The following is an 18039-nucleotide window of genomic DNA, read 5'->3' on the forward strand; positions in this document are numbered from 1 at the left end:
CTGTAAGGTATATCAAGCAATCTAACAACTATAATCCGTGCCCAAAGAGAGGAGAGAGAAAATAGGGTTGAAAAAAAATTAAACAATGGCAGAAATTTTTCCACATTTGATTTAGACCAAAAAATAAGAACAAGCCACTAGGAAGCAAAGCAAACCCCAAGCTAGATAAACATGAAGAAAATTATACCAAAGGGCATTGTAGTCACAGGCAAAGCACAGATAGAAAGAAAAAAAAAAGAAATCACATTATGTAAAGGGGGAACAACAACAGGGATTATAATGGACTCATCAGAAACAATGGATGCCAGAAGACAATGTAAGAACATTTTTAAAGTGTTGAAAGAAAAACCTGTCACATTAGAATTCTATGTGCAGAAAAATTTCTTTCAAAAATGAGAATGAAGCGTGCTTGGGTGGCTCAGTTGGTTATGCATCTGACTTTGGCTCTGGTCATGATCTCATGGTTCACGGGTTTGAGCCCCATGTCAGGCTCTGTGCTGACAGAGCTGGCTTTGGATTCTGTGTCTCCCTCTCTCTCTGCCTGCTCCCCTGTCCCCCACTTGTGCTCTGTCTCTCTCTCTCTCTTTCAAAAATAAACATTAAAAAATAAATTAAAGGTGGGAATGAAATAGGGGGTGCCTGGGTGGCTCAGTTGGGTAAGTGTCCAATTCTGATTTCGGCTCAGGTCATTACCTCACAGTTTGTGAGATCAAGCCTTGAGTCAGGCTCTGTGTAACAGCACGGAGCCTGCTTGGGATTCTCTCTCTCCCTCTCTCTCTGCCCTTCCCCTGTTTGCCTGCGTGCACTCTCTCTCTCCCTCTCTTTCTCAAAATAAATAAACTTTAAAAAATGAGAACAAAATAAAGACATTTTCAGATAAATGCAGAGTAAATTGTTACCAGTACACCTGCACCTCAAAAAACATGAAAAGAATTCTCAGGCTAAAGAAAAATTGAAAGCAGATAGAAATCCAAAGCTAGAAAGTAAGGATGAGCACTGGGAATGGTAAATATGTAGGTAAATGTATTCCTTGCCATTAATATTTTCCAAGTCAACTGTTTAAAGCAAGAATAACAATGCATATGGGTTTATAACACATGAAGTAAAATATAAAAACAACAGCACAAAGGATGAGAGTGAGTGTGAATTCAAATAATCTGTTTTAGGCTCATACATGATACATGAAGTAGTATACTGGTAATTCCAGGTAGATTGGAATAAGTTAGGATATACACTTTAATTTCTCGAGCAACAGCTAACAACAACAACAAAAAGTTAAAGGGCCAAGCTCATGGTCAGTTCCATGGGCATCTCACAGAAATTCTGTGGTATGCAGACTCAGAGAGGGAGTCTGTTAGGGGTGCCTGAAGGTTGCCCTGTCCAGGGCTGGGCTTGGAGGAAGAAGGGGTGGCTGCCTGTGTACAAGCATCTTTCGGGACATAGCTGCCACAAGTTCCCCGGGTCAATGCCAGCTTGCCGCTCCATGGCCAGCCCCACCCCATGGCCCCTAACCCTCTGTGGCACGCTCCATGCTGCATATCCTATTTTGTCATCTGCACTTCCTCCATTCCCAGTTGAATTCTACCGTGTTGAGCTTGTGCTGTGTCCTTGTGATTCTTCCCTCACTAGGTGCTTGCCCTGCCACGCTTGGGACCCTGTCTGCCTCTGTCATTTCAGTACTTGGTCCCATACTGTCTTTTGTGTTCATGCTGTTCATCCCAAAGACCCGTGGAGCTCCTGGGGATCCTGGGTTGTGTCGGTCTTATCCTTATTCTCCCCTTCAATGGCGAGCACGGTATCATATTGTACAGTTCATGCTCAAAGATATTAAATGCATTATTGAAATATATTCCTGTCCTCCAGCCCTGGTCATAGAAGTGATCTCTTCAGAATTTGGGCAACTTGGGTATACGATTTTGTAATGAGTATGGAGCAAATCTCTATGAGCAAGAACAAACCATATTCATGTGTACTTCTCTGGAGGTTCTTTATCTCCGTTAACTCTGCTGGCTGCTCATCGCAGTCCACAATATAGGTGTTACCTACCTGCCTGACTCCAGAACCCTCTACACCAGCACTTCTCAAACTGTCATTTTTGTCACACCCTCTAGGGATTTTATTAGAATGTAGATCCTGACTCAGTAGGTCTGGGATGGGGGTTAGGATTCTGCACTTCTAATAGCTCCCAGAGAATGTCAGTGGTACCAGTCCAGAGTCTTTGGGGAAGCAGGGCCCAGACAACCCCAAAGGTGGGGTTCACCTCTCACTCACAACAACGCAAATCACTTTTTTTCTGCCTCTGAGTTCCAGAAGGAGGAATGGAATTGTTTAGAGGCTCCCTGCAGACTTAGCCCTGAGCCAATGTTTTCATGCATGGCATCTCACTTCATCCTTGTAACAGACCCAGCAGGCCAGCTGACTCTGCCATTCTTCCCCCACAAGTGAAGGAACCGAGGCTCAGAGAGGTCCAAGGACACACAGCTAGTGGGTGGTAGGAGTGGGATTGGTTCCAGGGTCAGCCTGGTCCTACAGTTCATGGAGAGACTTCTTAGGAGTATTCATGCATTAGAACCTCCAGGGAGAACTTAAAACATCTCAACATCTGTCCACAAAGGAGCGTCCAGGTGACAGAGTGTCCAGATTTGGTCTGCCGGAAATACCCTTGGTGGTTAATGCTATCATAAAATGATAAATCCGAGCCACTTCAAAGATTTCCAAGGGAAAGGGCAGGCAGGGCATAGTAGTAGTTAAGTAAAAGCTGAGGACTCTCTTTTCAAAATTCAAGAAGTCCCCTAAGGACTGGGTGATCCAGAGAACCCGTGGCCCAACCTCTCCACCTATGCGGCTCATAGTAGACCTGAGGGGGTCAAAGGCAAAAGGCAAAGTCATCTGAGCAAAGGCAAAGCAGCAGGGAAGGCAGCATCCTCGCATGCCGTTGAATGAGCGTGAGCACCTCCAAACTGAGAGTCCCATGTGAGGACAGCGGTGCCCCCAAACCATCTGGACGGTCAGGGACCATTCACGCTCATGGCATGTACCTGCTCAGTTCCCAGTCATTTCATTACCTCAGAGTACTTGCTGACTGCCAGTCTGAATTGTCAAACTGCCAGGCTCAGGTGGGGAAGGCAGACTGTTCTCAAGCCTTCTCCTAGCAAGGGTGGCTTCACTCACAAATGGGGAAGCCCAAAAGTGGAAGCAGAAACACCTGGGGTTTTCATAACTGTCCAGAAGAGAGCTGGGCACATAGTGAGTATGAGGAATGCATTCAGTATTCTAAGGATCCTGAGTACCTAACAACGGTTAAGTCAACCATGTCATAACTGTTTGACATTGCTCCTTACAGGGACCTAGAAGAGCTGACCCCCCATTGCCTATAGTGAACAAGATGGCAGGACAGCTACATTCAGGGGACACTTCATGAAGCAGAGTTGCCATGGGCTGCCCATAAGTCATGAGTGGACTGAGCCAAAGGGAGAGGCGGGGAGAGTTCTTTGGGGTGATGGGAAGAATGTTCCAAGTCCAGGCGTAAATTGGGAAGAGCACGTGTGACTGGGGGACACTATGACAAATGTCCTTTGGCTAATGCTGAGGGGCAGGGGCAGGAGAAGCGGGCCACCAGGCTCGAGCAGGAGTTGGGACAATGAAAGGCCTTGGTCCCAGGTAAAGTCGGTACAGTGTGTTGTGAATGTCACAGGGAGCCGCCATAGGGCTGTGAGCAGCAGGGAACCAACGTGGTCTGGTTGACCATGGTGAGTCAGACTAGCAGGATCGGAAAAGAGAGAGAGGGTGCCTTTCTGATGGCTTTTCAGCCAAAACAGTGAGCGATGCCTCTGCCTCCAGGTCCTGGGCACTGAGTGCTGGCTGCCTGGCCGTGGCACATGGGCACGAGGCTTCAGGCTGTGGCCAGGCCAAGGCCAGAGGCACAGCTGCTGAGCCCTGCAGGGAGGGACCCCCAGCGCCCCTGCAGTGGGCCCTGAAGCTCCCAGGCTGTGTGCTCCCGGACCTTACCTCCTATTTTCGCATTGTATGCTATGCCCACGATGCAGTACGAGTTGTTGGCTGAAGCAGCGACCTCTCCTGCGCACCGGGTGCCGTGTCTGAAGCAGAGCAGAAAACAGAGTCAGGGCTCAGCCCCCGATTTGTAGCAGGTTCGGTGCAAGGCTCGGGTCTCCTACAAGGACAGTCAGTTATCCCTAAGTCCAGATGGGACACGAAAGCCTATGTCCTGCCTCCTTCTCTCCTCGCCACCACTTACCCTGCCCCCCATGGCTGGCTCCTCTGGGAGGGGGCACCAGGCCAGGGTTTGCATAGACCTGGGTGGTCCTGTCCCCGCCACACCGGCACGGACAGGCAGGCAAACAGGACCTTCCCGCCACCCTGCAAACTGCGAGCACCTGCTCAGGGGTGGCTCTTCCCCATAACCCCCAGGCCGAAGTGAGGGGCTCCTGCTCCCAGCACCCAGGGTCCCCGGGCTCCCCCACCCCGAGCTATGCATTCACACGACTGACAACACACCGCTTTTGGCACGCTGCAGGTGTGGTGTAAACATCTGCCTGGCTGACGGGACGGAAGAAAGAACAAATGTGTTCTCTGTGTACCTGCCACCCCCATGCTCACCTCCAGAGAGCCCCCCCTTCACCTCCATGGCCATTTAAGCCGGAGCTGAGGAAGAGTGCTCGAAATTGGACACTCAACAGTAGCGGAGGGACTATGAAGAAATTACCAGAAAAAACAAATTGCTTTCCTCGGTAATGACTCCATTTTCCAACGTGCTGCATCCAGGCAATTCCTCTAGCAGAGGCCAAAATACGGGCGAGTTTAAACAGCACATCTTTGAGGAGAGTCCACAGGGGATTAGAATCATTGATTCAAATTTAAAACTGTCTTTTAAAAGAGTCCTGGATCTGCGTGCTACCCTCTGGTGGGGGGGGGGGTCATTTGTCCTTCTGCGGACCTCGTGCGGCCCCACGGCCAGGGCTGTTCACAGTGTCACGGAGCTCCATGTCTCGCCCAGATTCAATCCTATCCTTCATGGGTCACTGCATCGCATCTGGATCATTCCTCCCTGCCCCCTGGATGTGTGGTGAGGAAATGAGGCACCCTGCGCCCCAGGCGTGCTCGCTGCTGAGCAGGAAGGGGCACCTTGGGACGTGAGGCAGGAAAGCAGCCCGCAGGGCTGGGGCCTTGGCGGGCTCTGGGGAGCTCTGTGTCTGTTGTGTTGAACATATCAGCCTGGCCGAGCCTCCCTGCACAGCACAGAGAGGGCACCAGTATTTGAACCTCACCAAGGACTCTACAGAAAAGCAAAACACTATACGGAGGGAGAATGCACCTTGGCAAGCATCATGTTAGAGGAGGGAGGGAAGAAAAGGGCTTTTGTTCTTTTCCTCTAAATATTTTTGGAGGGATGGTAAGAGCTTGCATGGGGCACGCTAGCAGAGAGAAGACAAGCAGGACGCAGCAAAGTGAACTCCCAGGAGCAGGTTTGTGAAGCTGGACGCTACCCCCAGGACTGCCACTAACAGCACACAAGTCACCTAGCTCCCCAGATCCTGCCGCCTTCATTTGCAAAGTGATGAGAAAAACCATGGAGGCTGCACGCCCACAATATGCTTACACGGTCTTCGCCTGTCTGCTCGCCCCGCCTACAACCCTGGGAGGTAGGGAGCACTGTCTCCACTGCAAAGTCTCTAAGAGACTGAGAAGGAGCCACGCAGCCAGGAATGGTAGAGCTGGGGTTTGAACCCAGATTTATCCAACATCCCTCATGCATGCCCCACCTCTCTCATAAGGTCACAAGTGGCGACAAAAAAAGCTCAGCATGTGACCTCTGTGTTCCAATAGGCCCAACTGCTGTCTTAACACAATTGGTCATGGAGACCACTAGATTCAAGGGCTATTCCTTTCCAATATTCCGAAAAGGCTGGAAACAGGAACAATGTTGGCCAACATCCATTTCTAGCTGAACATCCATTTCTTGCTTCTTCCCTAAGACACAAAGTCCACAGAAGGTGTCTTGGGCCTGAAGTGCTGTGTGGGTCTGGCTTCTGGCTCCCGGGTTAGTCCCAGACACTGGGCAGGCTGCCCCATCACCCTTCTGGAATCCCTACTGGGGGCCAGTTCAATAGTGATTCTGCAGGGAGAGGGACAGGCAAGTAAGGAAAGAGGAGACAAAGTGACATACTTATTTTCATTGCTGGCATCATATCGTGGGGATGGGTCATAATCATTTCCATTGACATCATAGCTGGCGTAGGAATCCTAAGAGATGAAATCTTAATGACTGAGGGAAATTAAAGCATGCTTTAAATGTTTTTATGCAACTATTAGAAAAAGAAAAACACAAACTTGGTGCTCTCATATGATAATTATCATCTTACATATATTCTTATTGTGGTAAAATGCACACAACAAAATGTACCACCCTAACCATTTGAAAGTATAAAATTCAATAGCATCAGACTTCAATGGTTACTCAACATCACCACCACGCATCCCCGGACATCTTCGTCTGACAAAACTGACACCCTGCACCCATCAGACACTAGCCTCCCCCTCCCCCAGCTCCTGGGAACCCCCACCCTACTTTCTGTCTCTATGAATTTGACTTCTCTAGGTGCCTCAGATAAGCAGAATCATACAGTATTTGGGGTTCTTGTGTGTGTGTGTGTGTGTGTGTGTGTGTGTGACTGGCTTCTTTCATTTTTTTTTAAGTATGTATGTATGTATTTATTTTTTTTTTTAAATTTTTTTTTTCAACGTTTTTTATTTATTTTTTGGGACAGAGAGAGACAGAGCATGAACGGGGGAGGGGCAGAGAGAGAGGGAGACACAGAATCCGAAACAGGCTCCAGGCTCCGAGCCATCAGCCCAGAGCCTGACGCGGGGCTCGAACTCACGGACCGCGAGATCGTGACCTGGCTGAAGTCGGACGCTTAACCGACTGCGCCACCCAGGCGCCCCTGTATTTATTTATTTAGAACAAGCAGGGGAGGGGCAGAGAGACAGCGTGAGAGAGAATCCCAAGCAGGCTCTGCACCTCAGGGCCACTTGGGGCTGAAACTCATGAACCGTGAGATCATGACCTGAGTTGAAATCAAGAGTCAAATGCTTAACTGACGGAGCCACCCACCCAGGAGCCCCTTATTTCACTGAATTCCTCAAGGTTCATCCATTTTGCGGTATGTATCAGAATTTCCTTCATCGTATACTTTTAATATGTATGTCTTTGTTTATATACCCATAATCATAGTATTCATATAATTTCATATCTTCCTTCTAAAACACATAAAAGTCCTCAGTTGTTGACTTCAAAACTGTCATTTTAAAAGGCTGCATGAGGTCTATGAAACAGATACGACATGGTTGACTTAACCATTGTTAGGTACTCAGGGTCCTTAGGATACTGAATGCATTTCTCATTCTCACTATGTGCCAGGCTGTCTTCTTGACATTTATGAAGACATTTAATCCTTACGATAACCTGATGAGATACCATTTTACAGACGGTGACACTGAGGCACAGAGAAGTGAAGCAACCTGCCCAAGGTCTCAGAGCTAATCAGCTGCAGAGCCAGAATAGGAACTCAGGCAGTTGGGTCCAGAGCCCAGGCTTTAATCACGTCCTGTTCCTTGCTGCTCATGTTAGTATGATGATCATCCACACATGTGTTTCTGAATTCTTTAGGATCTATTCCCAGAAGTACATGTGACTCCTCAAACATCTAAAAAAAAATTGTTCTGTGAAATCCTGGGCTCCAGGAGGCAGAGGGAAGTATGGTTTGTCAATCCTTCTCAACATGTTTTTCTGTATTATTTGTTTGTTTAGAGCATGAATGAGGGAGGGGCAGAGGGAGAGGGAGAGAAAGAATCTTAAGCAGGCTCTATGCTCAGCACAGAGCTCAATGCGGGGCTCAATCTCATGACCGTGAGATCATGACCTGAGCTGAAATCAAGAGTCCAACATTTAACCCAGGTGTCCCTCTATATTGTTTAATCTAGTGGGTGAGGGGAGAGAAATGGCACCTTATGGTTTTTAAAATCTGGATTTATTTAATGACTAGCATGGTTGAATATCCTTGCACGTTTCTGGGTTTGACTTACATAATTCGGGGCCAGGTCAGGGTGATTCCTCTCTATGCCATCATCAAGGATGGTGACCACCACGTTTTTGCCCGTGTAGCCCTTCTTCCATGCTGCCTGGACGTTCATTTCTGACCGGCAGCGGCTGTTCTTGTCGCCACAGTGCTGTGGGCACAGAAGACACAAAGCCCCCCCTCCAGCATTGGGCACTCCTTGCGCCCATACTGTGGCATGAGATAGACATACCATACCGTGTAAATGCAGCAGGGGAGGAAACATTTCTCCATGCCTTAGCAGAGAGACTCTCCCACGCATTTCCAGGAAGCGCTCCACATGCTTTCTGCACCCGGCAATTTACCTGCCCATTTTCCTAGGGCATTATCTCCCTTTTTTTGGAGGGGGGGCTCTCATTTCACTATTAGTCCTGAGTTTGCCTTAAATCACTCCCCTGCTCAAGGGCTCCACCACCACCCCCTGGAGACTTTCACATAATTTCTAAAAATTTTCATGAGAAAGTTTGTGCTACCCAGCATTAAAGTAGGGGTTTCTCACCCATATGAAGTGTGTCTGTTTCGAGTTGTCGTGAGAATTTAGCTTTGCTGGGGGAACTGAACCCATCTCAGGAACACAGCGCTGCCGATGCCCTGGGGGCAGCGAGGCCCACACCCTACTCACCATGTACCACATGTTGGACCAAATGGGGTCGTTGAAATAGAGGGCCTGAGGGTCACCTCGCACCTGCCTCTTCACCCTGCGTTTAACTTCTTGTTGTTGGAGCCATTTCACCTGGCAGGGAGAAATGAGGTTACTCTTCATTTTAAAGAGGATCTCATGATCACCTGTAGCTTCTCTGTGGGTGCTACAGGTGTCCTTTTTCATGAATATCTGTGGCATAGGGGTCTTGGATGGTAAACACCAAGGAGACATTTTCACTCCTAGTGACAATATTTAAATCTGAGAACTTGTCTGTGTATGTGGCAGGGAAAACAGTGCCACTCTCATAGGTTTTGAAATCGTTCTACTAAAATGAAAAAAATCCAACAAAAACAAAAACAAAAACAAGCAAAAAAAGACTTTGTGGAATTGCCAGCAAATTGTCTGGTGACCCTTGTCCAGAATATGAAGGAATTCCATGTATAAGAATGGTGAGAGCAGAGCAATTGATCAAATGGTTATTGGCAGTTGGAAGCAAGATATTCTACAGAAAGGACAGGAATAAGTAAATTATAGTAATCCATACTTTGGAATTTTTAGCAGCCACTGGCAACATGGTACCAAACAAGCACAGAGAAAGATCTAGAAAGAGGTACAGTAAAACATTAATAGCAGCAAATCTTTGTTGGTGATATTGCTAATTTAAAATTTCTAAATTATTTTCAGGGTTTTATAAATCTTCATTTGGCATGACTTGCCTTCACCACCAAGGAAAATAGTTTGAGAGGGAGTATACTTAGTATTTAAGAGCAGGAATCTAGGAGCCTCCTTGCCTAGATTCAAAACCCAGTCCCATACTCACCAGTGGTATGACTTAGAGCGGTCTGGTAACCTCCCTGGCCTCAGTTTGCTCATCTGTACAATGGGCATCATAATGGGTTGTCATGAGTGGGCACTGGCATATGAACTGGTGTACATAAAGCACTCACATCTGTGTGAGTGTGTGTGTGTGTGTGTGTGTGTGTGTGTGTTTAAGAGTTCTTCAAGGTAGAAGAGTTTTGTTTGTTTTTTTTAACTTTTAAAAGATCATGGGGAAAAGAATTCCCATGCCCTGAGGTGAATCATTTTCTTGGTCCTGCTGCCATGGTCTGATTCAGTAATGGCTCCCTCTGGGGCTCAGTCTGGTGCTGGGGTGGAGACAGGCAGAATGAGGGTGCCTGGGCCCTGCTCTTGGGAGTTTGTGCTCTAGTTGGGGGCCCCCCATCAAGCAGCCCAGAGTGTGATGCAGGCTCTGAGGTAGCAGATGGTGGCACAGGGCAGGGAAGGTAGAAGAGGAGGAAAGGGGGGGTTGGGAGCTTCAAGGGTGGGGCAGTGGAGGCTGAGGGTGACCTGGAGGCCAGGCAAAGATGGTCAGGCTCAGCTCCACGGCTGCCACAGCCCACTGTGGGAGCCACACCCAAGGCAACTCTTGAAGGGAATAAAAGCACCCAAGGGTAGAGGGGCAAGATACCTTCCCTCAGACCTCTCTTGGCCTCGACTTCCCCACACTGTCCTGAGGGAGGAAAGTGGAACAGTCCCATACCCAGCCTTATATTTAAGGGTGGGGATTGATCTGCAAGGCAGCCTTCGTTGACAGGACCAAATGCTTACGAAGAAGTACCACAGCCTGTCCCATCACTAATGAGCTCTGTCCATGAGACCCCAGTAGACCAGGTTCCTTAGAAACACTACAAACAGGGGTGCCAGGGTGCCTCAATTGGTTAAGTGCCCAACTCTTGGCACTTAAGGTCATGATCTCACTGTTCGTGAGTTTGAGTCCCACATGGGGCTCCATGCTGATGGTGCACAGCCTGCTTGGGATTATCTCTATATCTCTGCCCCTCCCCTGCTTGCACTCTCCCTCTCTCTCTCCAAACAAATAAACTTAAAAAAAAAAGAAAGAGAGAAACACCACAAGCCTCTCAAAAACAATTTCAGACCAGGTACTAAAACTAACCCCCACCCCAAGTCCTAGATAATGTATAATTCCCATGGAGATACTTCTATGAAAACTATACAATAAGATATTTTGTTCATAACACTCTCTGATGGCATTTTGCAACTTCCCCAAGTACCACTGCCTGAACCAGAAACATTGACTTGGTATAAAATACCTAACGTAATATTTCCTAATCTGCTAAATATCCCATTACACAATAAGGTGTTATGTATCCCACTGATGGCTCCAAGCTCCCTGGGATGTTCCCATCCATCTTGCCCCACTGACTCACCACCCATCTTACTACCGTCCAGCACCTTCTGACTTCTATGGTCACCAGGCCCCACCTGCAGTTACAAAGGAGGAAGTGAACTCTCTTCCAAGCCCGAGTGGGTGACTTCCCCAAATCAGGTGACATGGGAAAGCATGTCGCCAGAAGTCACAAAATAGTCCCCTAGTGGGATGAAAGAGAGTGGGCATCCTGGCTCAAATCATGACTGGACTCTGGGTAATAACCCAACGTTAACACAAGTTCTGAGGGTAGGCTGTGATGGCACAGGTTCCATGGCACAGTTTGGGGCTCTCTCTTTAGTGTGGTCTCAGGGACAGCCCTCTCTCCTGTGCCAGGTCATTATGAGTCTTTGACAGCCAGTGAGGCACTGTCAGGCCAATGGAACTGAATATAACAAATTATTCAGATGGAATCACAGGTGACCCTACTGTCACAGACTGATTCAGCCAGTAGTCACTTGGTCTGGGCTTCCCATTTTCCTTCTCTTGGCTCCAATCACTGCCTTGTTTCTCAGCCAACCACAGAGAAGTACAAGAGGATCCTGGATTCCTGTATCCTGCCTTTTGCCAGGTCTACCTGCCCTGATTTCCCTGTGGTTGTGCCCCCAGCTCAGATACAGAGTTCTGTAGATGGCCCTCAGGTTGGAACCCAGGGTCCAATGGCCTGTCTAGGAAGGTCAGAGTGCCGATGACCCAAACCACATGACTGAAACATTAGCTCTCCCTTCAAATAGTATCTGTACCTGTCCTTGCTAAAGGGGTTACCCATGAAGAGTGATGTGATTCATGAGAAAGGGATACATGGTTTAGGATCTCCAAGGAGGTATCACTCACGGAATAGATTCTTCTGCAGATCTCGAGAACAAATATGGTGGAACAGTGAAGTGGTCATGATGGTGAGTATCAAGCCTGGGAGGGAGACTGAGGCTAGTTTCCCTTATGCACATGATTATCTTTATTAGAAAAGGCAACCTAAGATCCTTTGTGGGGTTTCAAGTATTTTGCATAATATTTCTCTGGTAGTGTACCTGGGCTGTCCATTTACATTGAAGCTTCACTTGTCACCTATCCAGATCCCTCAGAACTTCCCTGGGAGGTGTTCCGCCTTTCTCTTGGTGAAAGATGCAGGGGAGGAGACAGTAGCACGCATGATCTACCTTTCAAGGCCACAGACATAGAACTAAACTAAACTCAAGTAAGACTGCAAATGAATGGACCTGGAGCACAATAAAATATATTTAGTGTCTATGCATGCCTGGTAAGAGTTGGGCCCAACCTCCTTACGAAGAGAACAGGCTGATCATCAAATCTTCAGATCTTTGGATTGAAGGAAGGGGGAAATACTGCACACAAGAAAGAACCTGCTTGTTGTAATTCGCCCTCTGTAGGTTTTCCAGTGGGATGATGGTGGCCTCCCAAAAGGTATGTCCACCCAGAAGTAATTAAAGTTAAGGAGCTCCAGATGAGATCACCCTGGATTATTTGGATGTGCCCTAAATTCCAATGACAAATGTCCCCATATAAGAACACAGGGGAGAGGTGCCTGGGTGGCTCAGTCAGTTAGTCAGCCCAGGTCATGATCTCACGGTTCGTGAGTTTGAGCCCTGCATCAGGGTCTCTGCTGTTAGCGCAGAGCCTGCTTCAGATCCTCTGTCTCCCTCTCCCTCTGTCCCTTCCCTGCTCTATCTCTTTCAAAAAAAATAAAATAAACATTAAAAAAAAATGGCAGGGGAGATTAGAGACACAAGAGGACAAGCCATTGGGAAGACAGAGACAAAGGCAGAGGTGGGAGGGACACAGCCACAAGCCCAGGAGCAGCTGGAGCCACCAGAAGCTGGAAGAGGCAAGAAAAGATTCTCAACGAGAGCCTTCAGAGGAGCTACCGCCATGTCGATACCTTGAGTTTAGACTTTTGGACTCCAGATTGTGAGATGATAAATTTCTATTGTTTCAAGCCACCCAGTCTGTGATCATCTGTTATGGCTGTCCTTAGAGAGTAACACAGGTTTAAATCATGGCCTTAATCAGGGCTGAGATGTTTAAATGTTTGAGAATCCATGAGGCTGTCCTGCAGAAGGAGGGTATGAGAGCCCAGGTTTGGCCAGACCTCCCCTCTCGCTGCTGGTGATGAGAACACACAGGACCCCAGAGGAGGGACCACAGTGGCTGAGGCTGGGTGCTGAGGCTGAGTGCACTGGGCCGGAGAGAGATGCTCCAGGCAGAGGCTCTTGACCAGTATTTTAAACACTGGAACAGCTGTCCTGGTGCACCCCCTGAGGCCAGCTCTGGCTAGAACCACTTCCCACACAGACCTGGAGCTCTGGCCCCGACTGCTCCTTCCCCGGTAAGCCACAGGGCACCCAACACCTCTCCACACCGCCACCTCTCACATTCCAGCTGCCCCCAAAGTGAGCCTACTCCCCACTCAGGCCCCACTCTCCCTTCTAGCTCAGTGGCATAAAAACGCACCCGTTCTCCAAATCAGAACAAAGCTGGAATCCGCCCCAATGTGAGGGCCTCACATTCAGTCTGCGAGAGGTGTCAGGGTCCTGTCCCCTCCTTTTATGGCCGTGGCCAGTGCCCCTTGTGCCTGGGTGGTCACAGGACTGTCAGGGTGTCCCTGCCCCAGGACTAATGCAGAAATGCAAACCTGACCCCCTGACCCTCACTCTACCCCAGGTCACTCTCTCCTGGTCTTCCACATCCAGCAGCAAGTGTCCAAGGCTGGGCTGTGCCACAAGCTCTATGCCTTCTGACTGGCGTGTGCTCCCTGCCTTTGCTGGGCCATTTCCCTATATTCACCTTTTGCGTGTGTGTGTGTGTGTGTGTGTGTGTGTGTGTGTGTGTATTAATTTTGAGGCAGGGCAGAAAGAGAGGAAGAGAGAGAATCCCAAGCTGGTTCTGTACCATCAGTGCAGAGCCCGATGCAAGGCTCAAATTCATAAACCATGAGATCATGACCTGAGCTGAAGTGGGAGACTTAATGGACTGAGCCACCCAGGCACCCCTGCATTCATCTTTTAACCATTATGCACCCTGGAAACCTTGTTTGACATCCAGGCTGGCTGTTGAGGGGCTCCTAGGCTCCCCTGCATGTCTCTTTACCAGAGCCTTTGCCCCACAATGTGGACATTATCTGTTCAGGGGCCCTCATTTCCTCAGTCATGTTAGCAAATACATGCCCTGTACCAGGTACTTCTCAGCAAAGATAGGCTGGACCGAAGTACTCTCCTCTTTCTCACTGAAAAGGCAGATTAAAAACGGATGCAGGCTGAATACAAACTTAGGTGTGCATCTGCCAGAGGTCAAGGGCTAGTCCTGCACCTCATTCTTCCAACACTGGCCAGTCTGTAATTGGACATACCTGGGGGTTGGGCTGATGCCCCTCTGCTCCCCACTGGCCTGGATTTTGCTCACCCCTGTATTTCAGTATATCAGGCAACGCGTGGCACAGAATGGGAGCTCACTAAATGCTTTCTTGAACGAAGGAGTGCTGTTAAGTGACTACATTACGGATTGCAAATATAGCATAACTACAAGTAGACTTTTAAAAACATATTTCAGAGGAGAAAATGCGATGGAGTCTCAAAGACCACCCGATGACCTTGGTTGATCATTTGTGGAAGATCAACGGGAAATGATCTGGAGCCAGAGCAATGTTTGCCAAAGGCCATGTCTGGCCCAAACGCAAATCATCTCTCTTAGCAAACCTGTATAGACCTGTATAGAGTGTCTTGATTTCTTCAAAGTCATATTTTGAAGGTGGAACTTCACACTGACCCTTTTCTTTTTATCTTTTTTTTTTTTTTTTGGTACGTTTCTTGCTAAACATGCAGCATATTTATCATAGAAAGTTATTTGCTCTGGGGGAGAGAATTCTAGTCATGCAGAAGACTTCATAATCTTCCCAAGGTTATGTGAATAGCACTTCTCTCTTTTGCCGGCCTGCCCCTCCAGCTTTCTTCTGGAGAAGTCAAATTAAAACTAGGCATCTGGTGAATGCCATTCTGTAGATAAGATAAGACAAAATTTAAAGATGTGTATAAAGAACTAACAGAAATGAGCAGGATCCCACTAGATGGCCTGCGGGTGTCATGGGTTATCAGTGCTACTGGGCTGTGAATTGGCCAAGCGTTTTGGCAGGCGTGCCTTGGGCAGACCTGGTCATGTTCTCTTCCCTGGGGCCACAGGCATGCTGCCAGACCAGAAGCTGGCCTAGCACATCTGCTGTAGGTTTGACAAGTGACAAAGGGGCTTATTTTGTAGCTTCCTCCCATAAGCCAATGACACCAGGGAGAGCATGAAAACCCAGCCACATTCCACCCGAAGCCACCATGTGCCCGTGTCCTGCCGTAAAGCCCTCAACAGCTCACAGGGGCCCCTCTAGGGCTTGAGAAGTCTCAGGAACTTGGTGGGAGCTGGAAAGTCCTAGAAGGGGGCTCCAGAGTCTTTGCTGTGAGATGGAGCTAAGGCAACAAAGGCCATTTGCAGAGATCCTTGACCCCACCCCCTCTCGTGTCCCCACTACCTCAAGGGGAAGAGCACGCATTTGACTCAAGCTGCTAAAATCCTTGACATGTCTTGTATGCTCAGTTTGTTGAAAGTATTCTATATAGGTTCTGGTTTCCATGCACAATTGTATCCAGAACGTGGGAGCCAATTCTTGCCAGCTCTCTGTTTTCTTTCTCTTTCTCCCTTAGCATCATCAAAGGGAAGGACAGTTTGCTGAAGCAAAGGGCATTCCCTCTACTGTTCACCTTGAGTAAGCTAGCCCCTGAATGTAGACCAGGGAAAATCTGTGGAAGAAGTCCAGACCCCTGAGGGTCCAGGTGCCATCAAATCCTAAGACCTCCTTCCAGGGAGAAGCAGAAGTAAAGTAGGCGATAAGTCTCTGACTCACTTCCCCTGTGGGAGATTGCCTGAGCTTCCGCCTCCAATCTGCAAAGTCAACGGGTCGGGTCGGCTCAGCCCACTCCGAAGACCCTTTGGCACTCAATGGTCTGTGATGCTTAGATCTTGATTCTCATCAACACTGGACCCCTCTCAACACCTTGTCCCAACACTTGGGCCAACTTTCAACCAGGTGAAGAGTTAAGTAAGAAGCCAACTCACTGAGTGAGGAATTTAAAGAAAGAAAAACACTGCTCCCTGACAAGTGCATGTGACCTTACGGTTTTCAAGGTGGCCCCTCTCTCATGATAGGCAATGGTTAATGCATGCGTGACAAGAGCAGGAAGCTAAGGTGGGCCTTCTTGCCCCAGGGCCCAGGGTCCCTCAAGAATGGAAGGACAGCCTATGGTCCCAGGAAACCCCAGAAACTACTGGCAAAGTGGTGTGGATATGAGCACATGATTTCTTTCTTCTTCTGGAGAGAGAGAGAGAACCCAGAACTTTCATCAGCTTTTCAAAAGGGATCTACAATTCTAAAATGGGTAAGAACCATTAAACTCAGCTAGGCTCATGGAGTAGAAAGTGGATCAGGGCTTTCCATGTGAGGATTTGAGAAATGGAGAAATAGAGCAGCACTGATGTTCCTGGGGAGCAGAGGGGACCAGCCCCACAGGCAAGCAATGATTAGACAGCTTCACTATAGCCTGTCTCAGTGAGATGCCCAAGCCCACCTGAGGGTATCACCTTAGGGCGGGGTAGGGGATGCTGAGCTGCTATGGCAGTTGCTCAGCTGGAAACCCAGCAGCCAGGGCAGCATAAGAGGGAGAGGAGAAGGAAGATGAACCAACAAAATAAAGGGTATTCTAACTTGGCGTAGAAACCTACCTCCTTCCTCCCCCAGTGGCATGGAGGCACCTGAAAACCTAGCCCTTCCCCACTTGCTCATTCTACAGCCACAACTGAAACAATGTGTAGACCATCTCTCCAATTCTTGCCATCTGAGCTGAACTACATGAGCCAAAGGATGACTGCTTTATATTGGTGAGAGATGATGGTACTCATTCTGCCCATTTTGGAGACCAGTAGGTGTGAAAGTACTTTGGAAAATTGGGTCTATTCTTTCATTTATAACTTAGTTCTTACGTGGCTGAAATGAAAGAGAGTTACCCTTGTTCTCCCTGACCCTCTTGAGCATCACCTGCCTCTACTCATGGACAATGGGGCAGGTAGCCAAAGCCTAGGTCCCCCGCGTTCACCAACCAGATACTGGTCAGCACGCCTGGTATCCAGCCAGTATTGTCTGTACTTTTGTCATTGTAGGCTTTAGTGATATAGGATGCAGCTTAATTAGCTCATCTGGGCCCTTTTTAGGATTTTTTTTTAATGTTTATTTTTGACAGAGAGAGAGAGAGAGAGAGAGAGCGTGAGCGTGTGCGCGCATGAGTGGGGGAGGGGCAGAGAGAGAGGGAGACGCAGAATGTGAAGCAGGCTCCAGGCTCTGAGCTGTCAGCACAGAGACCGATGCGGGGCTCGAACTCACAGACTGCGAGATAATAACCTGAGCCAAAGTCGGGCGCTCAGCTGACTGAGCCACCCAGATGCCCCAGGATTTTTGTCATAATGTTACCAAGGCAGGGCACAAGTCACATCTAAAGTAGTTACATAAAAAGAAGCTGATAAACAAATGATAACAGATATAACTTGCTTATGTGAACCTACTCTGTGCAAATTGAGGTATGTTTCAATAAACATTTACTAAGTGTCTGTCTACTATTTGCTGGGTAGTCTGCTGGACCTGCATGGGAATAAAAACAACTAAGATGTGGCCTTGGCCCTCAAGAACTTTATAATTCACTGGCAACAGATGGGCTTACATGCTTTTAACTGTAAGCTCCTCCACCTCAGGTCAGCTCACCTCCCCATCGTCTCTCCTTGGGTTCCGGAAAACTTAACAGTCTCCCCAGCCTCATGCTCCAGGCCTCCCTGCCTCCCTGGGAACCATCTGCAGCTCCCACCAACCCCGTCCCTGTCACCAAGCACACTAAACCACTCATCACTCCCACCAAACGTTGCTGTATGCTCCTGTGTGCTCCCACCCAGGCCCACAATCTTGGCACTATTTCCAAAATGGCCAGGAAACAGAT

General features: G+C 48.4%; 1 protein-coding gene across 3 annotated transcripts in view; it reads right to left on the bottom strand.

Moving 5' to 3' along the window:
• PCSK6 (proprotein convertase subtilisin/kexin type 6) overlaps window positions 1-18039 on the bottom strand; it is a 192847-nt gene that overhangs the window by 117961 nt on the left and 56847 nt on the right. For 2 of the 3 annotated variants that reach the window (XM_058736781.1, XM_058736783.1), the window contains exons 3-6: window positions 8758-8868; window positions 8104-8247; window positions 6185-6261; window positions 4009-4097 (exon numbers count right to left, since the gene is read on the bottom strand). In XM_058736781.1, coding sequence (XP_058592764.1) covers window positions 4009-4097; window positions 6185-6261; window positions 8104-8247; window positions 8758-8868 — 421 coding nt within the window. The remainder of the gene's footprint in view (window positions 1-4008; window positions 4098-6184; window positions 6262-8103; window positions 8248-8757; window positions 8869-18039) is intronic. The other variant, XM_058736784.1, reaches the window with a different exon arrangement.

Source organism: Neofelis nebulosa, chromosome 7 (assembly GCF_028018385.1).
Source record: "Neofelis nebulosa isolate mNeoNeb1 chromosome 7, mNeoNeb1.pri, whole genome shotgun sequence".
Lineage (NCBI taxonomy): Eukaryota > Metazoa > Chordata > Mammalia > Carnivora > Felidae > Neofelis > Neofelis nebulosa.